Source organism: Siniperca chuatsi, linkage group LG13, assembly GCF_020085105.1.
Source record: "Siniperca chuatsi isolate FFG_IHB_CAS linkage group LG13, ASM2008510v1, whole genome shotgun sequence".
Lineage (NCBI taxonomy): Eukaryota > Metazoa > Chordata > Actinopteri > Centrarchiformes > Sinipercidae > Siniperca > Siniperca chuatsi.
Window position 1 is genome coordinate 22,225,702 of NC_058054.1, and position 17,997 is coordinate 22,243,698.

The following is a 17,997-nucleotide window of genomic DNA, read 5'->3' on the forward strand; positions in this document are numbered from 1 at the left end:
GGGAACAACATTTTCTATTATGCTGAGGGGATAAATATTACATTCCAAAAGGGGGAAATGTACGTTTGTGCTACGTACGTTTTCTATATTTCTTGTCTTTACTAAAATCATTGTTGAGAGCCAGTTACTTGCTGCTAAGGATGCAGTGATTTAATGACAAACTGCATGGATCAAAAACATATTAACAAATCACACATTTATAAAACTTGCAAACACAAAAGACATTGTTGGGGTCACCACATTAGGCTTTATTTGGACTTCATGTTTACAGATTTGGTTATTTTATGTTTGTCTGTCAATGTATGTGTAATTAACTACAGCGTATGCGTGTGCTCCTGTGTGTGATTCTTGTGTGGTTGAGTGTGGGGCATTTATGCGCAATTTGTTTTCCCTGGAGAAGATATGTCTGCATGGTTTTATCCCCTGAACAAACTACAATAATTACAGCATAAAATGATGTAAAAAAGTGTTTCGAACCACTCAGATGGCTTTGTCCTTTATTTCTACTTTAGCACCTTTAATGTAAATACTGACTTTGTGAAGACACAGAGAGAGACAGAGAGAGATAGAGCGAAAGAATTCTTTTCTGCAAACTGAAAATCAATAAAAAATATAAACAAAATAAAGCCTACAATTCGTTTCGTACACATTCAATAATCATACATCTCTGTCTTTGGTTTGAAGTGCTGACCATAGATTTAGAATGAATAGAACAACCAAGTTACAAATGATATTGCATGCCTATGTGTTTGTGTGTGTGTGTGTCAGCTGGTCCTACGTGGATTGTTTTGGTTTTTGTAAATTAATCTTCACCCATAAAAACCAGATATGTAGCCATCTCAGTGCCTTACATCCAGTAATGATAATGATCACAGAGGTTTGTTGATGTCTGTGTGTGTGTGTTTATGTGTACGCTGAAGGAGCTGGCCCTTCTTTCATTCTGTGGATTCTAATTCTATGCTGTAGAGTGTTAAAGTTCCTCACTAGCATATCCAGCGGACAAAACGCTCAAAGAATGAGGGTTTGTTCAGCATGGTGTAGTCATCTCCTCTAAAGATGGCCGACATGTCCCCTAGAGACACCTTCTGCAACACCTCTTCATCTGTGTCTTTTCCCATGGCGATCACCATGGGAACGCCTTCTGCTCGCCTCATGGCAGACACGCCCTCTTCTAGCTGCTCGCTGGCTGTGATGCCATCAGTGATGAATACAAAGGCCAGCTCAGCGTTGCGACGAGCCAAGCGTTCTCCCTGCTACAAACACAACATGCAATGTTAAGGGAATACACTTTTTAGTTTTCTTACCAATAGTTTGATGAGATGATTGATACCACTCTCATATCTGAGTGTTTAAATGGAGCTTGAGCCAGAAGACAATTAGCTTAGCCTAGAATAAAGACAGGAAACAGGACAAACAGCTAGTAATTGTAACTGTTTGTGTACAAATGACACAGATGAGATACAATGTGTTAATTAGAGGAGTTGTTAGGCCTATTTTTGAGAACCAGGCTAGCTGTTTTCCCCTGCTTCCAGTCTTTATTACCTCCTGGCACCAGCTCCATAGTTAAAGGAATAGTTTCACATTCTGGGATATACGCTTATTTGCTTTCTTGTCGAGCGTTAGATTAGAAGATTGATACCAGTCTAATAGATGGACGATAAATATGAAGCTACAGCCAGCAGGTGATTAGCTTAGCTTAGTATAAAGATTGCAACCACAGGGAAACAGCTAGCGTGACTCTGTCCAAAGGTAAAACATTCACTAACTCACTAATTAACATGTTATATTTTGTTTGTTTAATTGGTATGAAAAGTGTAGAAATGACAGGTTGTGGTTTTCTGGGGGGTTATATGCTGAATTAATTCTTGGTATGTAAAAGTGACTTCCTGGAGTCTTGTTGTCACCTTGAGGTTGCTTGGCAACCAGCAGAGACTCCAGGAAGTCACTGCATCTGGCCAAGAAACAGTCCAACACGTAACCCCACTAATTAAACAACTTATTGTTTTTACACAGATTTGTACGGATTAAACAAACAAGATACTATGTGTTAATTAGTGAGCTTTAGAGTTACTGGTTTTTGTTTATGGATTTTGTCACTTTTGGACAAAGCCAGGCTAGCTGTTTCCTCTTGTTTCCAGTCTTTATGCAAAGCTAAGCTAATCATCTGCCGGCTGTAGCTTCATATTTACAGTATAGACATAAGAGTGGTATCGATCTTCTCATCTTACTCAAAAAAGCAAATTTCCAAAAATGTTGAACTATTCCTATACATGTTTCGAATCCAACACAAGTGTGTGTGTTTGTTTATACCCTTGGAATCACCAGATTGTTGACAGCATGGATGATAGCGCCGCCCAGAGCAGAAGAGGAGTCCATATAGGTCACAGCTGCCAGCGAATCAGAGATCACGGTGAGATTGTGTGTGAGCGGGAACTCCACCCTCTGTTCTGTAGGGCTGCCGTACTGCAGCAGAGCCAAGCGGGCATTCCTCTCGTCTGACCTGCCGTTGGCCAGGGTGAGGCGGCGAGCCACATTCTCAATGAACTCTTTGGCCCTGCGGTGGTTCTCCAGTCCCATCCTCTCAGAACCATCCAACAGGAACACCAAATCCACTGGCCGCTGAACACAGCTAGCCACAGCGGGCTCTGGAACAGACACACACACACATACATAAAGTTTTAAATCAAACATGGTGTTCATCGAGGTACAGCTGGAACACAGATGCTCAGAGGTCAAAGCCAGCAAAAGATATAGTGTAACACGGTGTGCTTCCATACATGCTAGTTCACATCCAATCCAGCTGTCTGATGTCATCTAATCTCAGATCAGTAGTGGCCTCATCAAGAAGTTTTTAGTTTAGTTTGCTCTGCACTTTTATTCTCTTGAGACGACATTATAAAACATGAATACATTTTATACAAAACAACATAGTTCACATCAGCAAGTTGCAGTCACAGAGCTAACATGATACCGTAACATTTGGTTAAAGCCACTCTGTGGTAATTTTCCTCCAGTCACCCTACTTTACAAGCCAAGCCACATGCAAAAAAACATGCACCGATCAAGGGCGTAACATACAAAAGTCCTTTCATTGTCAGTGCCAAGTCAATCGACCAAACATCCACATATACCAATGTCTGACTCATATACAGTCTACTGTGACATGTATAAAACCAGATATTTTCCACATGTAATGGCCTTTTCACCAACATGAGTCATTCACAGAGCACAAGAAAAAAGTAAAGGCCGTAACCATGGATATGTGCAAAACAGCAAAATACATGTCATCAGAGTTATTTAGCGAGCTTGTGATTCACAGTGGAAATGAGGCTTCATCAAAGAGCCACTGTACACTATACAGGAGCAACATGAATGGCTCTACAGACCAATCTGCCTCCAACAAATGGATGACATCTGCTTTCCATGTGAATGGAAAACATTCCTCCACTAAGGTGGAATAAATGATATGTATCATATGTCTAACAGACATACTTTTCTGAGAAACATCTCCATATAGGTTAATTCAGAAATATTATATGAAGAGAGGGAGCATCATGAATCCACATTTTGAATTTTGGCCCATCATATACAGTAACTGTACATAAGGCTGCTCTGAAATGTTAGCACAGGACCAGCTTCATGTCATGCGATTCTTTTGCATTAGCCCAGGTATATATTGCACCCGCAGAGTGAAAAAAATGCCCACAGTTATAATAAAATCTATTCTATGCTTCTCCAGCAGTAAGGTTATTAGTTATTGTCGTCCATAATTGCGAGGTAGCATGGTTAGCATATTAGCATTAGCAGAGTCCTAAGGCTTTCTCTGGGTCTCCCAGAATGTCTCCATAGACATATTTGAAGGAGTCGATGAACAGCTGGGTCCACTGCTGCCTGTCCGCTCCCTGGGCGAGTTTGGCTCTCTGGGCTGTGTACGCCATGGTTGCAACGCCAACCCCATACTGCTGCTCACTCAGGCCGCTCAGCAGGCTGGCCACACCCTCCAAAGAGGTGGGGACCATTGAGGGGCTGCCTTCCTCGGCCAATGGCTTCCAGGGGGGAGGGGCTTGCCCCGCAGTGACGCCCCCTCCTGAAACAAGCGGGCGGAATAACATCGTGGGCGGGGTCCCACAGAAACGACGCAGCAACACAAGTAACAAAGATGACGGAGGTACTCCGAGTTGCACTAAATTGCTAATTTGGTCTTGTGCGTTGGCTTTACAGCCACAGTAATTAATTGCATCATAGCAAAGTAGGTGAAATGATACAACTGTGTAAAAAAAAGACATATTGACCTCAGTTTAAGCCACAACGCGTCTAATCCTTAACATAACTTAAAGGCGTCATTATGCTTCAAACAAACTAATTGGTACAAAGTGTAGTCTGAACACGCCAAAGTGCCAAAGTGCCAAAGTGTTTATACCTGTTCTGAATGGCCACACTCAAAGCCGGGGCGAAAAGCCTGCTGTCATAGAGAGGTGCAGGGCATGTTGAATCATACAAATGGGGATAACAGTGCATGCTTTCTGATAGTCTCTCCTCAAAGGCATTCATGGTGTTGCACCCAGTTGTATACACGAAAAGTGACGGAAGAAGTTTCGGAAAGATACAAAGATTGTCGGATACCTCCCCGCTTTTTCAGACGCTGTTTGACAATCCGACAAGCACTTCCTTTGAAGCATATTGACGCCTTAATAATGCTGGTTACCCGGGCCTAACTGCTGAAACAGCATGTAAAATCTAAATATAAAAGAAGAGGACACGAAGTGATACATAATATTTTAAAATCTTACCTGATTTACAAGGGAGATCAGGGCATATGATGATAGGATCTGAAGCAAAAATAAGACAGAATGTCAGAGAAAAAGGACTAAGACAAAAACAGCTTCACCTAGTCTACTATATAAATGTACTTCCATGTTTTCGAAATGAGTGTACCTGGGCAGAGCACGGTTTCAATCTTGTCTATGAACTCCTCGGCCACGAGGTCTGCAAAGCGCCTCATGCCCAGCACCCTGCCATCCCTCTCGCAGGCGATGCTCTTCAGACTCTCATTCTCCTCAATCTGGTCAAACATGTCTCCGATTCCGATGGCACTCACATCAACACTGGGATCACTGCTCATATGCACCAGTACACACAAATACAAGCAATGAAATAAAACTGTTTTCTTCTCCACAAATGCTAATTCCAAATCTCAAAATACAGCCCCACTGTCAGGCACCTGCAGAGGTAGGTGAGCAGCGAGTCGTCATCTCTGGGGTCGAAGCGTCCGTCAGTGATGACAACTACAGTGACGTTGGCTTTGGCTCTGCGGCTGTCCCTGATCAGGTTGTCGTAGGCGTACTTCAGAGCAGATGGAGTCCATGTTCCTCCAGCGATCCACTCCAATTGCTTCACTGCTTCCTGAATAGTGGAGAAGACAGCATGTGAGAGACAGTACAGTAGTACACGATATGAGGTCAGTACTGAGTGTGGACACAGAGGAAGGTGCTTCAATCATTTTTACAAAGGTCACACTGCAGCCATTTTGAAGACTTGGGCTGGTTCTGTGAAAAAAGATTCAGTCATGGCTGTGGATTGTGCAGAAGTGACATTAGCATATATTTTGTACTATAATCTGTGTTTTAAAGAAACCTAACATCTACCGAAGGTGGGTCTACCATGTATTGCATCCCAGATTATATGTATTTGTAAATGTCTGAAATATTAAGAGAGGGACATGTACACATATGTAACTGTGATGACTCCTATGCGCCTTATATGTGCAGACAGCACATCTGATCTGACAGCACATCAGCCTTGATTAATTAAGAAACATCTGGACAAAAGAGACAAAAAAACAGCCTGTGCTCACCCTAAAAATACACTTCAAAGTTGTATGCATATGTGTTTGTGTCTGTTTGCTGTGAGACCTTAAAAGCAGACAGTGAATCAATTTTGGGGTCGTCAAGCCGGATGGCCTGGAAGGTTCCACTGTGACTGTACTGAACAACTCCCACTCTTGTACCTGGGAACAAGAAACCATGTTTATACCAAGTTGGCAGCCATCTTGTAAAGTATTTATTTACATTGCACAGACAAATTCTGAAGTCATTTAAGGAGCAAGGGAACATGTGCATGAACAAATGTGTGTCTACCTGTATCTGACTGGGGGTCTTTGGCAAGGGATCCCAGTCTGTTGATGGTGTTGATGACAAAATTCTTCTCCAGGGTGAAGTTAGTCAGACCCACCGACTCTGAGCTGTCGATCACAAACACAATATCTAGGGCTCCGCAGCGTTTCTCACAGTCTGCGGACAACAACACAAACTGTGAGAATCTGACAACACATCAGTGTGTTCAGATCATGAATGGCAACACAGGTAACTAAACTCACCACAGCAGCCACATGTTTCCCTGATGTAGTTCATGACATCACATTCCTGCAGGAAGAAACGTTACATCATTATATCCATCATGTCCTCGGTGTGTTTCTGTTGATGTGGCAGTGATAAAACAGCGGTCAGATTAAATGTTCTTACAGTGAGGCCGGGATCTCCCTCATGTCCAGGATCTCCCTGTAGAGGAAGAGAACACATAAAATCACATCCTTCCTCTCAGCTTTTGTCCAGTTTGGGAATGCTATCAGATAATGCTAATCTCTAACAAGTAAACATGGAAACATCAGCTTTGGTTGGCTTTTCCTAGCCAGATGCAACTGGATGTGTGTTATATGGGACTTACAGTGCAGTTTTTGTTTACTTACGTCACGTCCACGCTCTCCTCTTGTTCCTCTTCGTCCAGGTTCCCCCTGAGGTCCTGGCTCACCCTGTTGAGAGCAGACAAATTTTCATTGTGTTACTGCACTGCACACAGACACTCCGGTGACAGCATACATCCAACTACGAAGAGCTACTCACTGCCTCTCCCGGAGTTCCTTTATTTCCAGGCTCACCCTTTTGACCACAGTCTCCTCTGCTGCCACGAGGTCCACGGTTGCCATTCTCTCCTTTGTCACCCTGTACAACAGCAGAGTAAAGTCTTGTCAGCCGAGTGTGTCACTGACTCCAGCTAGCAAATGTAAGCAGACAACTTTCATGTGCACGTTACCGATGGTCCTCTTGGTCCAGGATAGCTAAAGCCAGGTCTTCCATTGTCTCCCTGAATGGAGACAAAAGAAACATTAAGACAAAGAACTGCAGCTAGATACCTGAAAACAGTCCAAGGAAGATGCTAACACACTAACACATACACAGAGACATATACCTTTGGTCCAGGCGATCCAGGTTCTCCTCTTGGTCCAGGATCACCAGGGTCACCTCTGGTACCCTATAATACAAACAGTGTTAATGTAAGCTAGAGGAAGTAATGTATCTCTAAGGCGCTTTTTCATGTGATGCCCAAATGTGACCTACATTTTTCCCCGCCTCTCCTGGTGTCCCCGGTGGCCCCCTGGGGCCTGGCAGGCCATTGTCTCCCTGTTCAGAGGAGAGAAAGTTGATGACGGGTGCAACAAAAGGGGTGTATGGTGTTCATATGAACATATACAATTTATAAAGATAATACAGCTCTCCTCACCTTTGTTCCTTTGTTTCCTGATTCACCTGGAAGTCCTCTCAAGCCCTCTGGCCCCATTTCACCCTGAAACATAAAATCAGCGTTGAGCCCCCTAATGGTGGAATAATGTATCTCAATGAAAGAAATAATTTGACTCGAATCAAAACGTTCAAAAAACAGAAATGTTTCAGATTTGTGTGATTGTGTACATGAACTCCTACCTTGTCTCCCTTAACTCCATCTGGCCCTTGACTACCCTTTGGCCCATAGTCTCCTCTTCTCCCCTACACAAGAACAATTGGAAAACAAACAAATCAAAGCCAATGTGGACGAAGCATGAAAGAAGAACATTAGGTTATGGGTGAATCGGGTGTTCTTACCAGCTCTCCTCTGGTTCCTGGAAGTCCAGGGGTTCCCTAAGAAAAACAACACACAGGTGAGCTACATGATGCATGAAATTAGTGTGTGTTTGAATGTATTTCTGTCTGTGGCGATGAGTCTTACTGGGTTTCCTTTCAGTCCAGGGATGCCAGGAGATCCAGGACCTCCCCTCTCTCCCTGTGGAAGAAGCACCAGAGTTCACCTCCAACAATCCTCAAACCATTTAACATGACCTCAGACCTAATATTTGTCCCAGCAAAGAGCAGTTATCCCAGTCCCTGTGTTCAGGTTTACCTTTGGTCCAGGCTCTCCAGACAGGCCAGGGGGACCAGGTCTTCCAGGGCGACCGGGATCACCCTGAAGACAGGACACAAGCACACACACACACACACACACACACACACACACACACAGACAATCAGGCAGAGTTTAACCACAGGTTGGATGGCTGATGGATTTTGAAGACGAGACCATATACCTTCTCTCCATCAGTTCCAAAGGGACCACGTTCACCAACGTCTCCAGGGTGACCATCAGGACCCTACAAAGCATCAAACACACACCATAAATAGGCCATAACACCACACAATATGGATGTACTAATAATTTTAAATTGTGTTGAATGTCATACTCGGTCGCCTGGGTCTCCTTTGCAGCCGGGAGCACCGATCCGTCCAATTTTACCCTGGGAAGAAGAAGACAAAGGAAGAAATTGCATTACAAAAGAATCTTAAAAAAACAAAACTAGAGCTTCACTTCAAAATCAGATATCCACTATTTGAGAATAGAATCACTTTCAGTAATGATTCTAGGTGGCATTTTGTTCCGCAACTTGCTCCTCAAAATTCAGCCTCATACAGCACCTACCTTCTGTCCATCTGTCCCATTGCGTCCTGGGATGCCAGCCACGCCCTAACGACAAAGAGAAGAGATAATTAGAGGTGAAGAGGAGAAAGACCACTTAACAAAATAAATCCTAATTGACAGATTCAGTCAGGTAATAAATCATACATTTTTTAAAAAAAGTCTTACCTTTTTCCCCTGAGATCCTATCTCTCCCTGTGGGCAGACAGAAGATCAACAGTCATTTTATGCACGATCATTATTATCATTCATCTACAAACTCAGTAATTTAATCCGAATTTCACCATTTAAGACAGTTTCAAGTCAAGCATTGATGAAGTTGATCCACACAAAGGGAAAATAATGCCTCACCTTGTCGCCTTTAAGACCTGTTTCTCCCTATAGAGAGGAAAAAGGAGGGGGAAAGTCATTTACAATATAGACAAACAAAATTCAGAATTGTAGTGAATAGTGAATGTTGGGGAGGTGGATGTTCAGTGTCTTACTTTGGTACCGGGCTGACCGATGGGACCCTCGATACCGGGGTCTCCTGGGCGACCTCTTCCTCCTTTCAGACCTGCTTCGCCGTTGTCTCCTTTAGCTCCCTGCAGTCGACGAGTTAAAAGGAGAAAGTATCTGTGAGGATGAAAGTGACTTGGGTGCAAATTCTGTAAGTGTATAAGTGTGTATGAAGCTCACTTTTTGTCCTCTGTGGCCTTTTGGACCGGGAGGCCCTTCTGTCTCCAGACAGGACACACTGTAACACTGTGTTATACCGAAAATGAAGACAAACAGTCAGTGTTGAAACAGTCTGAAACATCCATTTTTATGATATTGCTGATCATTAGTTGTGTGTGCATTCTTACCTCTACATATGCCAAATGTAGCTGTGAAGACAAAAGAAACAAGGTGTGAGCAGAAGAGGTATCGAACATGTTTCACGTTTCTCTGTGTGTCTCAAACACAGGTGTGTTTGTGCGTTACCATAGTCTTGATGATGCGATCAATGGTGTCCGTGTGTATCAAGGCTCTGCCTTGGCTCAGATCCACAGCCATGAAGTCCCTCCTGTAGACCGTCGCTGGAGAGTTGGCGATCTCCCCCAGCCCCGTCTCTTCAATATTCTTCGATGCCGCCACAGCAAACATCCGGATGCCCTCGTCGCGAGCCCTCTCTGCTGCCACTTTGATGCCCCCGCACGGTCTTCCGGTCACGTGGCCGTCGGTGATGACCACAGCAAATCGGAGGGCCTTGGGGTATGAGGTTGAGCGCAGCATTTGCTGGGTCATGTTGGTGAGGGCGCAGTCGATGTAGGTGCCCTTACCCAGGTAACGGATCCCCCTGACACCCTGGAAACGGTGACAAGTGTGACTTGTTAAAGGCTGGATTACTAATCAAGAAAAGTAACTGCCCAGGGACGCGAGACCCTCAGGGACCCCAAAGGTATCAGGCTCACTCTGTGATAATTGGTTAGTGCTAATTTGATTAATTGCTGGACTTAAGGTGGCTCCTACTTTTTTTTTTTTTTTTTACCTAATCTTCAACTGCAGTGTCTAAATCTAATTTTGAAGGAACAGTTCAACATATTGGAAAATATGCTTATTCGTTTTCTGGCTAAGAGTCTGTCTCATGTCTGTCCGTTCAATATAATGCCAATTAGCTTAGCACAATTTGAAACAAGAAGAAAAAGCTAGCCTGGCTCTATCAGAAGCCAACAAAATCCATCTACTATTACCTTTAAAGCTCACTAATTTTTAATCCATACAAATGCGGTAAAGTGTAAAAACAACAATTCCTTGCTTTACAGGGGTTATGTGCCATACTATTTCTTGGCTGGGACCAGCTGAGACTCCAGGAGGTTACTGCTCCCAGTCAAGAAAATTGTCATTTTTACACTACAACAACAAATGAGATATAATGTGTTAATTAGTGAGCTTTAGAGGTGCTGGTAGGCAGATTCTGCTACCATTGGACAGAGCCAGGCTAGCTTCTTCCCCCTGTTTCCAATCTTTGTGTTAAGCTAAGCTAACCTACAGCTGCTGGCTGTAGCCTTATATTTAACAGACATGAGAGTGGTATCAGTCTTCTCATCTAACTCTCGAATAAGTGTATTTTGAAAACAAATAAGTGTATCTCCCAAAACGTCAAACTATTCTTCAAAATACATAAAAATCAAATTTTAATCAAATTTCAAGAAATAAAAGTATATGATCAAGGACCCTTTATTAACACTGACATGAGCAACACATTTTGCTCTGGGCTAAGTGTACAAGCACTACAACAACCACTTGTAGTTAATTTTTTCTGAATATATGTTAACCTTTTTTTTAGATTCTTTTTTTTGGCCTCTTCACTGTATCTGACAGTGCAAAAAGAAAAGAAAATTGGGGGAGAGATGCAATAAAGGTCCAAGTTGGAATCGAATCAGGAACCTTGCAATTGCATAGTCCACATCTTATGTCATGGTTTTGGGTTTGTGTTCTGTTATTTCCTGTTTTATTTTGGTAAGAGTTCTCCCTCATGTGTCTTTTGCAGTTTTACTTCCTGCTTGTGATTAGTGTGCTTGCCCTTATTGGTTCAACCTGTGTCTCGTTGTCTCCCCTACCTGAGTATATTTAATCTGTGTTCTTCCTTTGTTCTGTGTCAGATTGTCGTTGAACCTGGTGTCAAGTGTTCCAGCCTTTGGTCCGTGTGCTTTCTTGGACTTTTTTCCTTTTCATGTATTGTGGATTTTGTCTTCTACCTTTTGGACTCTGTAACCTGTTCAGACTGCTCTCCTGGTTGGTTCATCTCTGCCTGCGTTACTTCCCCTATAAGCAATTGTGAATTTTATTAAATCATCTATCTGCACTAGCTCTGCCTCCTAGTCTGCATTTGGGTCCAGTTCCCAGTTTTTCCTGTTTGACACTAAACATAACATCTTAAACCACAAGGCCACAATGACTATACGTCTATCTTGCAGTTACCAGCAGTTTTTGCTCTGCAGTACACATTGTACAAAAAGCTACTTTATTTTTTATACCAGTTTCTAGTCTTTCTAGGTTGTGGGGACCCATAGCTGATTTTTTTTTTTGCCCCTTGGCCCCAAAGCAGGTTTACCCAGCCCTGCTCGTCGGTGGTGTTAATATGTGTGTGGTAAGCTAAAAAAACACCCATATTATCAGTAATTGGGTATCCCATATGAAACTCCTATTGGGCGTGGTCACAGGTCAGAAATCGCCATCCATAGGAAAGAGACACATATTTAAGAAGAAGCAGAACTCTGCAGCTTTAACCAGTAACACATCATTTTTAGGATAAATATCAAATACCTCTAATTCATCACTTGGTGGGTTACATAAAACACCCAAATGAAATCCTAAACTATTTAATTTTTTAACGTGATAGTACCTGTGATATGTATGTGTGTGTGGTGGTGGTGGGGCACTCACAGTGATGAAATCGTTCTTCGATCCGATGGAACTGAACACCTTCTGTGTCTGGGAGAAGTGCAGTCCACCGATGTTCCATCTGATCCGCACAGCACCTTTCAATTCGGCATCTTCTAAACGCTGTGCAAACTGCTCAGTGAATACCTACAAGACACAACACGTTGTTACTTAACATTGCTAATGATCACTTGATAAAATGATCAGACTATAAAACGGGGCTCTTTTGTGTTGAGGTTTAAGTATTAAAATTGGAGATAAAAGAGGGACCTTGATGCTCTCCACCAGCGATCCAGGGGGCGGCTCCTGCAGGGCGATGGTCTCAGACGTGTCTATGGTGAAGTACACGTCTATGGGACACTCATTCTTCTCTGGAGGGAACACAAAAAACAAACAAACACATAAAACCTCCATGGTAAATTCCAATGCCTTTAAATCAAGCATGAAATATTCCATGTTATGTCACTAAAACTGTGTTAACATATTAACATGGCATGTTACTGCAGCTGAAAAGCAACAAGGGTTCAGTTTCATGGCACTCACTGCTGCACTCTGTTGTCTGGCCGTGAGTCAGGGCTCCAAAAAGAAGACAGAGCACGATGATCTCAAACCCCAGCATCTTCCTCTTCTCCTGTCTGACACATAAAGGCACAAGACACACAACTGAGTCAACAGCATCTGTGTGTTTATTTCTCACTTCATCTCTTAAAATCAATAAAGTGAAAATAGAACTTGTGGAAAATGTAAAAGACAAAAAATACAGGAAAAACCCTAAATCGCTGGAATGGAAAGACATGTGACACTTATGATGTCTAAATCAAGAAACAAGGAGACTATGTTATATCGGTTTTGTCATGTAGTGTTAGCTGATTGCCAGAGTAATGTGGAAAATAACACTAAAACTAATTTCTTCAACTAGATGCACCTGGTGTCAGTTTAAGGGAATTATATAAAGAACAGTCTACTGACTGTTGCCCAGGGAAGAAAATGGCTGCCACAGTTATGTAATAGGTTTGAAAGCATGCTATGGGTTGAACATGGATCTTCTTTCTTGTGTTTAATGGTGGAAGTGGAAACAACAGAAGCTAGGATAAGTGACTGAATTCAACAAAGGCTGACATTATTGATTATTTAAGTAACCTGGACACAGGCCTTAACGTGCTGCCAAACTACAGCCATAACCAATGGAAGTCCAATCAGATTCACTAACAGGCCTGAGTGTTCGAAGGACTCACTGTTTGACCAAATGACACTTGTAAGTCCAACATAGCACCTTATCCTTTCAAGTCAAGGGAAAACTTGTACAAACTGTACAAACATTAGTTCGGGTGATGACAAAAAATGAATGGACTCTGGCTGTCTTTGGCAGCAGAGCAGGCTGCTGATTGAATAAAGTAAGGCTCACATTTTGGTTTTAAACCACAAGATTTCACAAGGCCTCAATCTGCTGCCCTCCAGAGGCTTTCCCTTCCCTCACAGTGGACCCGGGTTCACTGGCTGTCAGGGATGGATTATGGATTATGAAGTCGGGGCCCTGGCACATTGACACTTGTTGGTAATTTTGTTAAATGCAAATGTATATACGAATATGCACCGTGTAAATTTTGACGGGTAATCATGCAGGACCTGCCTTAAGGCCCTTATTATCTCAGATGTGCATATTCCAAAACAAATCCACAATTAATCTAATTACCACAAACCAAGCAAGTGACACACACTTAATATGTGGCCTTCAGGGCCCCTGAGGGTTAGGGCCCGGGACAGTGCCCACCTGCCCGATTAATAATCCAGCCCTGCTGACTGTGCAGGAAGGGAAGGCTTCTGGAGGGCAGCTGACTGCCCTCAAATCCAGTAAACACTCAGTCTGACGCTGGTAGCAACATGTCAACAAAGCCTACATCTGGTCTAGTGTCTATCCATCACTCTACAGCAACTCCAAAGATCTCAACCCAGCAAGCGTCCACCACTGGGCCATCTGCCAACTCATATACACTGCAGCATACTATATTTTTACACTGTAAAAAGTTACACCCAAGTTGAAAAACAAGAGAAAACATCTCCCTCTTGAGAAAAACAATTATAATATAATTTCCAATGCAAATCACATTTTCTGTAATTAATTGTCATCCTACCAGTGGAGCAATTTGCCTTTAAATTCTCCTTTTCTAAAGACAGTTATCAAAACAAATGAAAATGAATTTAAAGTAAAATCATCTCACACCTGCTGGCAATAACAAAATATAACAATATTTTCAGACTCATTATTTTAGGCCTTCTTTACAATATTTAAATGCACACCATCCAACAGACTGTCAGACACGCGCTTTGCTGTGGCTCCCTCTAGCGGACAGACAGCTGTGCTCTGCGCAGGAGTTGCTCCTGCAGATGTTCCCACTGCTTTCCCACTGTCCAGGCAAGGGGAGTGAGTGGGAGTCCTCATAGCTTTTCATCGCCGCATAGGTAAATATCACGCAAAAAATATGCAGAAATAACAGCACTACTGATAGAGCCCATGCTCTATTTAGGGTTTTTTTTCTTGGGCAATTTGTTTGTGAATTTTGAAGGAGTTGCGTATTCGTTGTTTGTTCGCGCAACAGTTTGGTTTGGCTGAGAAAAAGCGCATTTCTGTTGACGAGAGTACGTTTTAAGACATGCAAAGAGAGACAGAGAGAGAGAGACAGGCAGAGACACACAAGGGAAAAGAGGGAGATAGAGAGAGGGAAGGAGAAACTGGCACATTGTTGTGCGTAAAAGTGCTGCTTACCCAAACTCTTTCCAACAACTTCAAAACTTCGTGAGCAGCTGATCCTCTGTTGATTATCTCCTCATCTCAGCAGGAGGGAAAGCCGAGAAAGAAAAGGGGGATACGGGAGGAAGAAATGGAAGAAAAGGGCCCTGGATGCGCGTTTACTTCTTGCAGAAGAGCCGTTCGTTCGCTCTCCTGTCCCGGTCCAGCCCCAGCGACAATAACTGATCCCTCCTCCTGTACGCGCACGACGCACCCCAGTGCCCGCTGCTGTCCGCTTGGAGGCGCTATGGCTCCGCAGGAACCCGTGTGTGCGCGCGCGCGCGTGTACCCGTGGCCCATTACCATGCGCCAGTTAAAGAGGATGCCAAAGCGCAGCTGAAGTGTTAAACAGATCCCCCTAGAAGACACTCCACAAACACATTATAATGTCCGTTTTCAGGAGAAACGACAATTTTAGACACATGGCCACGCCGAGCTTTCATGTTCCTGAGAAAGAGCATTTAGGAGGTTTTTACAGTTAATCTCATACATGTGGTGAGTAAGAATTAAACAGAACAGGATAAAGAGCAGGCTTAACCCCCGCATACCCATAAACACACACACACACACACACACACAAACGGCCCTCGCCTGTGTCTGGTGGTCTGCTTGCAATTAGTAGGCCGAGTGAGAGGAGTTTACACTCGGTGTAAACACTGACAGACTGTCCATGAGTCTGCTCACCATGTTTATACCCATGTAGGTGCTTCAGCCGCCCGTTTGCCTATTTGTTTGCGTTCAAGTGTTGGTGGACATGGCGGGGGGGTCTCCCTTTTAGCGGATTTACCATGTCTGTACACTTACATTTACACTCTGTGAATGTAAATGTAAAATTCTTTGTTGCTGATGAATTTTTTTGATGTAAAGCTGCGAATGCATTAACCGGTAACACCGCCACTAATGTGTTATCCAGGCCAGAACACAGGATCCGATGTGAGGAACAGGCTTCTACATGCAAGTCCGCATCCGTTACATGATAGGCTATCAGTTTGGAGAGGGATGATGAAGACGTCATTTGGGTCAGCTGAGTATGGAAGGTGCTGATGAGAATGACCATACATTGAAATCCATGACTTTAAGAATATCACATCAGAGTGGCATTTGATAAAAGTTTCCCACTGAAGGGAACCTAATTCTGACCTGCTTAGTCATTAGACACTGCTGCTCTTGCACAAAAGTACAGTAGTTTTAGTCCTGCATGCTTTTTAATTTAACTTTATCTGACTGTATTGTGGGCTATGATCATCTAGAGGTGGTTGGAGGTGAGACAACAGTCAGCATTTTGTCAAGGCGACCAAGTGCAGATTAGAGAGTAAAGGAGAGGAGGAGGAGGGCAGCTGCTGACCAGAGTTATTACTCTCTGAATGTCTTCTCTCTGTCTTGGACAGGGAAGGATTTTTCCTTAAAAAGAGAAGAGGAGTGGAGCAATGTGTGTGTGTGTGTGTGTGTGTGCATATGATGGAGAGATGTGGGGGTGGGGGTTCTGGTCTCTCTTAAAAGTGTGACTCATAGAATAGGAATGACCTCCCTCCCAAATAAGAGTAAACCAGTCTCTGCCTCTCTCTCTCGCTCGCTCTCTGTTTCCCTCTTTCTCACACAAAATCTCTCTCACTCTTTTTTTTTCTTTATTTCTTTCACATGGACTAAAAGAGCATTTCAGTCTGGGGGGATTTCTGCATAATCAGTTCCAGAATCATAAAAAGCTCAACTCTTCCAACATCGCTGCAACTTTTCTTCCACAGAAAACCCACAAGGGACGACTCAGTTCCCTTCATACGCAAAACATGCACGGAGACAAGGCGGCAATAGAAACATAAAAGCAAATCAAGCACAAATCCACAGCAGATACATGCTCATGGTATCTGCAGCATGCACAGGTACACAAAACGACAGCTCTAAAGGTTATTTATAGTTCGGTGCTAATCTCTATGACTGTCTGTGTATGTATGAGAGTGATACAGTTCTTCCAGATGTTTTCCAGTGCAGCTCCTGAATCTGAAATGCCATATTTAAGAACATATAAACAGGATATTATATTAAACTTATGATAAGCTAACATTTACTCCTCTTTCCCTTTGCTTCTTTTTGGAATCTTTTCTCCTCCTTTTCTCCAGATGTGCTTTCTGTTGAAACAAGGCAGCTGGGAGTAGTTACCTCAGTGCATCATGAACACGCACGCACACACAAAGTCGAGCACACATCATGCACACATACGGTCTATGTGCAAAACTTATGTCACTACCAGTGAATTTCGGTGGAAAAAGGTTGTACTGAGGTCTGAGAGTAAGATGGTAGTGAGAGGTCCAATCGCTATTGCTTCAGAAAACAGGAGGAAGGAGGAAATTGGGTCTTAAAATATCTACAGAGGAGCCAAGACAAATTTCGGAGGAACAGTCCCCCACACATACACACACAGACAGTCACATACACACAAATCACATAGATATACATGTGCACATACTGTAAATCATGCACAGAAATATGCATCACCATGCAAGTGGGCACACCCATGTACACATACACAAAACAAACAATCACACATGCAGGGGCTCTGTGGAATGCTCTGATAAGAGCAGTTTTGGTTCAGGATCTTCAAAAATGACTTCGCCACAGGAAGAGATGTATCAAACAGTCCAGACACATACCGTGCGTGTACGTGAACACAAACACAGACACGAATGCATACAGATCAAAACAGTGGCTCAAAATCAGGACCACAGGGAAAAAAAGCACAAACGTAATTCAAACTGAGACGGTTCCACAGAAATTCTACTGCAGTCTGAGTGTGAAGATTTAATATAAAACATCTGTTTCTTGGTGATCCAGAGAGAGGAAGACAATTTGACATTTGCGTGTCCATGTACTATTTTCTGCACATCCAGTGGTGAAGAGTAGGATACAACAAGAAGATGTTTGTCCCTGAAGAAGGAATGCTTTTTTTATGTTGCCCCTCTTCAATAGGGAGGTCAGGGCAGGCTCAGCTGCAACACAGCAGCCCTGGAGCAGGTAGAGATGTGTTGCTC

General features: G+C 43.2%; 1 protein-coding gene across 3 annotated transcripts; it reads right to left on the reverse strand.

The window, feature by feature from the left end:
- Positions 1 to 227: 227 nt before the first annotated feature.
- col6a2 (collagen, type VI, alpha 2) lies at positions 228 to 15,164 on the reverse strand. 3 transcript variants are annotated; one of them, XM_044219331.1, is made up of 32 exons: positions 14,951 to 15,163; positions 12,730 to 12,821; positions 12,457 to 12,557; positions 12,190 to 12,333; positions 9,745 to 10,107; positions 9,627 to 9,647; positions 9,460 to 9,525; positions 9,267 to 9,365; positions 9,133 to 9,159; positions 8,950 to 8,976; positions 8,785 to 8,829; positions 8,549 to 8,602; positions 8,396 to 8,458; positions 8,212 to 8,274; positions 8,041 to 8,094; positions 7,917 to 7,952; positions 7,758 to 7,820; positions 7,558 to 7,620; positions 7,395 to 7,457; positions 7,246 to 7,308; positions 7,090 to 7,140; positions 6,900 to 6,998; positions 6,746 to 6,808; positions 6,522 to 6,557; positions 6,377 to 6,422; positions 6,138 to 6,290; positions 5,913 to 6,007; positions 5,222 to 5,403; positions 4,936 to 5,114; positions 4,791 to 4,829; positions 2,311 to 2,645; positions 228 to 1,250 (listed from the first exon to the last, which is right to left on the reverse strand). In XM_044219331.1, exons 2-32 carry the CDS (start codon positions 12,803 to 12,805, stop codon positions 984 to 986), a joined length of 3,036 nt encoding a protein of 1,011 aa, XP_044075266.1. In that variant the 5' UTR covers positions 12,806 to 12,821; positions 14,951 to 15,163; the 3' UTR covers positions 228 to 983. The 3 variants fall into 3 exon arrangements, with proteins under 3 accessions (XP_044075266.1, XP_044075265.1, XP_044075267.1); XM_044219330.1 differs by having other exon boundaries at positions 228 to 1,253; positions 14,951 to 15,162; XM_044219332.1 differs by lacking the exon at positions 228 to 1,250 and having other exon boundaries at positions 2,563 to 4,087; positions 14,951 to 15,164.
- Positions 15,165 to 17,997: the final 2,833 nt, after the last annotated feature.

Excerpts from the sequence above, each read along its gene's own strand:
- col6a2 (XM_044219330.1), bottom strand. The coding sequence starts at position 12,805 with ATGCTGGGGTTTGAGATCATCGTGCTCTGTCTTCTTTTTGGAGCCCTG. Across the intron at positions 7,953-8,040 it reads CTGGACTGAAAGGAAACCCA|GGAACCCCTGGACTTCCAGG; the intron begins GTAAGACTCATC and ends TGTTTTTCTTAG. Across the intron at positions 6,558-6,745 it reads GAGGAGAGCGTGGACGTGAC|GGAGATCCTGGACATGAGGG; the intron begins GTAAGTAAACAA and ends CTTCCTCTACAG.